This window comes from Fragaria vesca, linkage group LG4 (genome assembly GCF_000184155.1).
Source record: "Fragaria vesca subsp. vesca linkage group LG4, FraVesHawaii_1.0, whole genome shotgun sequence".
Lineage (NCBI taxonomy): Eukaryota > Viridiplantae > Streptophyta > Magnoliopsida > Rosales > Rosaceae > Fragaria > Fragaria vesca.
Window position 1 is genome coordinate 2,975,605 of NC_020494.1, and position 7,025 is coordinate 2,982,629.

The following is a 7,025-nucleotide window of genomic DNA, read 5'->3' on the forward strand; positions in this document are numbered from 1 at the left end:
GAAGCTTTGGTGAGAATATAAAATTACTAGGGGGTAGTAGACTTAATAGGGAAACTGTGTTGCAAGGTAGTAAACCTCAGGAAAACTATTACTAGGGGTAGTAAACGTTTTGTTATTGTTTAAAATCTGAGAATAACATATGTTATTTTATTTTGTGAAGGCTATGATTCATGATGAAAAACCACTGAATCACGTATCTCCAGTAATGGACTATGAGGACTTGCCGCTCACAGATGATGACATCTGTAATTTAGATAAGATAGTTGAGTCTCAAGCTGCATCCATCCAACAATCAGCAACAGAAAAGGACAACAACATCTCTGTGACAGTTCAGTCCCAAGTTTCATCGACTGAACAAACAGCAACAACAGAGGATAAAGAGATGAATACTTATTCCAAGAAGAGGAAAGCAATGGCTCCAATGTCGATAGAAAAAAATGTGAAGCTGAACCCTAGAAACGCCAAGAAAACAAAGGACCCTGACTGGGAGTACGGCACTCCAAAAGACATTCAAGTCCACAAAAAAATTATAATCAAGAATCCGAAGTGTGACAACAGCACATGGGATTCACTGGGCGACGATTTGAAAATGCACTACAAACAATGGTTTGAAGCCCGCCCGAACAAAAAGGAAGAGTAAGTTTCAATTATATAAAACTTTACAGTTTGCTTATGCAAAATTACAAAAATATATTTGTTTTAATTGGAGTATGAATTCAATGTTTTTCTACAGTGAAGCGTACTGGACATGTCCTGAAGGCTGGCACTGTTTATCAAAGAGTGACTTGAAAAGGATCATCGAACACTCAAACATATTGTCGAGTGTGAGTAATAAAAAAATAAATAATATCACCTTATTAGCACCACTCAGTGAAGTTTAGATTTAATAATATTGACTTATGTTATGATCGCAGAACCTGCAAGTGTACATGAGGTTGTTGAAGGAAAGGGCAGAAGCAGCCAAACTTCCTGTTGGATTCATGAACATGGAGATTGTGGTAAGTTTACTAGGGGCAATAAAACTTATATTTTCATCAAGATATTGTTTTGCAAGTTTACTACCCCTAGTAGCAGATTATTAGGGGTAGTAAACTTAAGTTTTTGGTATGTATATTTATTTTTCTTTCATTTGATCTCTATAATGACTGTGAGGATACCATCTGGAAACTTTCATGTAAATTTAATACCTTTCATAGAGTATTTTTGAATGCAAAACAGCATTATGTGTTGCTATCGAAAGTTTACTACCCATATAAAATTGTTTTTTTAGTGCAAAACAGCTTAATAAATAGCTTTCGAAGGTTTACTACCACCAGCAATGTGTTTTTTTATGATCTGGAAACTTTACTACCCCTAGTAAAGTATGCTTTAGGGTGCAGTTAACAAAATATGATGCTCTGCAAACTTTACTGCCCCCAGTAAAGTATGTTTTAGGGTGCAGAACAACAAAATCTGATGCTTTGAAAACTTTACTACCCCTAGTAAAGTATGTTCTAGGGTGCAGAACAACAAAAACTGAGGTTCTGGAAACATTACTATTCCTAGTAATGTATATGTTAGGCTGCAGAATAACTAAATCTGATGCTTTGGAACATTACTACCCCCAGTAAAGTTTACTATGGGTTGTAAAATGTTATTTATATCTGTTGGTTGATCTAAGGTTAATCATATTTGTTTTTTAAATGCAGAAGGATGTGATAGAGCATGAAACAATGTTGGAACTGCACAAGCTAAATGGAGGAACAACTGGAGACTTCAAAAGTAGTTATGAACTCGGTATGGAGGAAAACTTCTATAACCCGCTTTGGAAAGCAGATGGTCTTCATTCCGTTACATCACGGGTCCAACCTTTACTACACTTTGCTGCTGATTGACGACACCAACAAACGCTTTTATCACATGAACTCTTCGCTGCCAACATCGTACAAAGAAAAAGACAACTTTCACTTCAAAAATGCAAAAGCAGTGGTGAGTAAACAATTAAAATATTTTTATTAAAAAAAAAATGCAAAGCATTCCATTGTTAAGGTTAACTAATGTTTAAAAATTGTTTTTTTGCTTAATATACAGGTGAAGCACATCAAGGAGTTCATCAAACGTATACATTATACAACTATGTTTACTTTGAGCCAAGACCTTGACCAGAATGTATACAGGGAAGATTACGCGATTGATTACGCACCCGAGGACAATCAAGGCAGAAAACCTAGCAACATAGTGAAAATGACAGAGGACGAAAAGGTGACAAGACGTTAGATTATTGATAATAACATCCATCACAAACCATACAAACTAACCGAACACTGCACATGCCCCCAACAAAATGTATCATCGTAAGTACATGAATATTCTTCTTGTACATGTATCATTGTTTGTTAGGGTTGATAACTACATAACCAGATGCTTTGAGAGTTTACTACCCCTGGTAAATGTTTTTTGTTAGGGGGGGGGTAGAACAGCATAAATGAGGGGGTAATAATGTACATTAATATTCAGATTTATTTTCTCAGTCAAAATAAGTTATTAGCATAATTAGCCCTTTGATTTATGGCATGTCTGATTGTGGTCCATTTGTTCTACATTATATGGAGGCAATGTGTGCTGGGTTGGATCTAAACCAAGAAGGCGGCAACCAAATGAGGAAGAAGATGTTAGAAGAGTTTGCGAAATTAAACAAATGATTTATGTAACTTTTGCTAGAATTGTGGACAGATATCACAACTAAGACTGAGATCCAATTTTAAGTTCTATTTTGAAACTTTCATGTAAATTTAAGGGAATTTAATACCTAGTAAAGTAATGGTTTACTACCATCAGCAATGTGTTTTTTTATGCTCTGGAAACTTTACTGCCCCTAGTAAAGTATGTGTTAGGGTGCAGAACAACAAAATCTGATACTTTGGAAACATTACTACCCCTAGTAAAGTATGTTCTAGGGTGCAGAACAACAAAAACTGAGGTTCTGGAAACTTTACTACCCTTAGTAAAGTATGTGTTAAGCTGCAGAACAAGTAAATCTGACGACTTGGAAACATTACTACCCCTAGTAAAGTTTATTACTGGGTGCAGAACAACATTACTACCCCCTTAGTTGTGTTTTTTTATGCTCTGGAAACATTACTACCCCTAATAAAGTATGTTCTAGGGTACAGAACAACAAAAACTGAGGTTCTGGAAACTTAACTACCCGTAGTAAAGTATGTGTTAGGCTGTAGAAAAGTAAATCGGACGACTTGGAAATATTACTAACCCCAGTAAAGTTTATTACTTGGGAGGGAAGAACAGAAAAAATAAATAAATAAATAAAAAGATCCTGTGTAAAGTTACTGACCCTTAGAACTTTAATGCTTGGGACAGATGAACATAATAATATTGTCAAGAGAATTCCACAATAATGAACATCACAAAAATCTTCAATCAAAATCCTTACAATAGAGAGAAATCTGAATATAGTTCAAAAAACATCCAAAAAACAACAAATTCCAAACATCCACTAACAACTAGAAGGATGTACAAGAAACTACAGCAACATGTTCAAAGGTTCCGTACAGCTCTTCTTGTTATGATGACCCATCTTATTACAACGACCGCATTGAATCAGCTTCTTCTCACCAGCAGATGCTATCCTCTTTGATTTAGGCCTCCCAGCCGGCCTCTTTATAACAGGAGGTAGTATAAAGTCCTCAGTGGAAGAACAAGAGGCATCCACGTTACTCAGATGTGCAATAGGAAAGCTATAACACATCCTATAGTGTTCAGCAGTAAAATAAGGATCAATGAAATCATACACATCAAGTCTTGCACCTTGTATAGCAGCAAGTGCATGAGTGCATGGGAAGCAATTAATCTGCCACTTCACACATGAACAAGTACGAGTAGAGAGGTGCACTGAATAGGAGTACTTATCATTCCTAACCTCATAAACATTTTCATGGGAAGCAATCACCATGAACACACGAGACCTATCAAGCTGCTCTTTCAGCCTCTTCTCCATTTTAGGAGTAAGCTTGATAGTCCAAGATTTCGACTCAACACTCCTTTCTGACATCATCTTCATTTCTTTCATTCTTGTTTGATCTAACATAGCGAAAGGGGGCAGTGAACACTCAGCAACAATCCAGTTATTAAAGGATTCAGCAATACCATTTGCCAAAATCCCATACCGACAGCCTTTAAAAAAAGCACAGCACCAATGTTCCAATGGAATCTCCCTTATGAATTCATCAATAATAGTAGCACCACCTTCATCTCTCAAATTTTTTAAATGAAAGTAGAAAGACTTCTCAGTCGATGCATAAGCCACTTTAAAGAATTTTTGTAACACATCAGCAACAACAATTTCCCCTCCTTTGTTCTTATACTTTCGACTAAGGTTGTATCATAAATAATGATAACAGTAAAGATGAGGATTACCAGGAAAAATGAGATCAAATGCCTTCAACAAATCAACACCACGATCACTAATGAATGTGATAATCCTTCCTTGCGGTTCCAACAAAGCCTTCAAGTGCTTGAAGAAAAACAACCAGTTTTCTTCAGTCTCTGAATCACAAAAACACAAGGCTAAAGGGAAGAAACCTGCACAATAAAAAAACAAACAAACAATTACTAGGGGTAGTAAAATAAACAGCAGCGTGCCGCTGCACCGCTCCAAAATGAAAGTCTAATAAACCATAAAACTATAAGAAAACATATTCAAATCAGAAGAATGAAGATTTCAAAAATTACTGGGGGGTAGTAAAATATATAGCGGCAAAAAAATACAATTGACTACCCCCAATAAGCTTCTACTGGGGGTAGTAAACCTGCAAAACAGTATCTCCAAAGGCTATTATACACATTAAAACAGTGAAAAATCAACTTAGATGCGAAATAATAAAGTTTACTGAGGGTAGTAAAGTTTAAAATAGAGATTACTACCCTAGTAATCTTCTACTGGGTGTAGTAAACTTGCAAAACAATATCCCCAAAGGTCGTAATACATATTAAAACGTGCTTCTGCACAGCTAATGGGAGCGTTATTTTTCAAAACTAAAGACTAACAAAAAAAAAATCAGAAGCATGAAGATTTTCAAAATTACTAGGGCTAGCGTTCCGCTCCAAAACGAAAGGCTAACAAAAGAGAAGAAACATAAAAAGCAGCGTGCCGCTGCACCACTAAAGGGAGCGTTCCGCTCTAAAAACATAACATGTACAACTAAAAACATGAAAAAATTACTAACAATTACTAGGGTTAGTAAAATAACAGGAGGTACCTTTGTTTCCATTTCTTCCAGTTGCAGCAAGAATCTGCCCCTTGTATTTGCTCTTTCCAAAGGCACCATCAACATATAAAACAGGTAGGCTGAACTTGAAACCCTGAATTTGGCCGGCATAAGCTACAAAAACCCTTTTAAACCTCTCGGTACTCTCATCAACTTCAAAAACAACTGAAGAAATCGGATTAGTCTCCAACACAGCTTCCCTAAACTAGCTTAACATAGAAAACGAATCACATTCCGAGCCATACATCTTTTCCACATACCTTTTTTTTGCTCTTGAAGCAACCTTATAACTAATTTCATAACCATAAGTGGACTTGAAATTGCTCATGATCTCACGGGGCTTCAAACCAAGATTCAGACAGACAGTAGACTCAATGCAGGTCCTAACAAATTTAGACCCTAATTGCCAATGAGAACGATTCCTTATCATACCTCTGCATGTATGAACATTATTAAACCGCGTAATGTAAAAGCACTGATTAATAGAAGCAACAGATCCAAGTACTTCCCAGCCACAGTGGTCAACATCACGATTTGCACAAACAGCATTAATGTAAATTGAATCATTCCTAGATAGCACATAATGAAACCACTTTGAACAGCAAACTTCCTCAGTTTATCTCTGAAGTCTGCAATGCTCTCAAACTTCTGCCCAGCATGTGACAAATATGAACCCCATTCATCTGACAAAAAAAACTTCTGGGGTCCATCCTTAAAGCATCACCTAGATAGTCATTCTCATCTATCATCTCAGCACAATCATCAACCACTACACTAGTTGATGAACAACTTTTCTCGACATCCTTGACTACTGTCACTACTACATTATCCATATGATAACTTTTTGCACAGCAAAAGAGCATCTTAAAATCAGATTCAATACGCCAATAAGTGCAACAAACGACACTTTTCACACAACGGTACACAATAGCAGAGTTGTACAAATTTCAAAAATGCTTCATACAACGTTCAGAAACATTCATCCGTTGTGTGGATAGTTTGAGATCATTCCAGTTTTTTTTCCTTAAACTAGTACAACACTTTAGACAATATTTTGTTGTCTGAATGAAGATAAAAATGAGGCCCATTTTGCTTCTAAACCCACTCTAGTTTGACATATAACTGGGTGTTGTGACACAACAGTTGTTGTGACACAACAGTGAAACAAATAAATGTTGTGTGAATGTATACAATTTAAACTATCACACAATACTTTTTATACATCTGTTGTACGATATATCTCTCATGCCAGGTTGCAGATTTCTAGTTTTAAAATTGCTCTTACATCCTCTGAAAACCTAAATTTTTTTGTGAAGGATAGCCTTGATGGTTTTGATGTAACAACGGAACACTCAAACCTGTTGTGTGAGAGTATAGTATTTTCAACAATCACACAACGACTTTTCAGTTTTGGTTGTATAATGTATTTTCGTGTCACGATGAAGCCCTTCTCTTAGATTTGACAATACTACTTTAAGTTCTTCATCCCACAACAATCAACTAAGAAATGTTGTGTAAAGGTATATCACACAATTATTTTCAATATTACGTTGTATGTTTCGTAACCTCTAACCCCTAAAATACCCTAAACCCTAAAAAACCCTAATAAATTTCCTATTGTAGTGCCACAACGGTTCTTTTTTAATACTGATGTGTGATGTAAAATTAATATTGTTGAATTTATGGTTGACCGAGTTGATCGATACCTAAACGTTTCTGAAAATTTGTGAATTTTGTTTCACTGCTATACTTCACTATCAT

General features: G+C 35.9%; 2 protein-coding genes across 2 annotated transcripts; both read right to left on the reverse strand.

The window, feature by feature from the left end:
* Positions 1 to 3,520: 3,520 nt before the first annotated feature.
* Positions 3,521 to 4,057, reverse strand: LOC101293971. The gene has a single exon (XM_004297833.1). The coding sequence runs from the start codon at positions 4,055 to 4,057 to the stop codon at positions 3,521 to 3,523; it is 537 nt and encodes a 178-aa protein (XP_004297881.1).
* Positions 4,058 to 4,259: 202 nt separating this feature from the next.
* LOC101294258 lies at positions 4,260 to 6,097 on the reverse strand. The gene is made up of 5 exons (XM_004297834.1): positions 5,989 to 6,097; positions 5,697 to 5,947; positions 5,525 to 5,604; positions 5,256 to 5,464; positions 4,260 to 4,578 (listed from the first exon to the last, which is right to left on the reverse strand). The coding sequence occupies exons 1-5, from the start codon at positions 6,095 to 6,097 to the stop codon at positions 4,379 to 4,381; spliced, it is 849 nt and encodes a 282-aa protein (XP_004297882.1). The 3' UTR covers positions 4,260 to 4,378.
* Between the last annotated feature and the right edge of the window lie 928 nt (positions 6,098 to 7,025).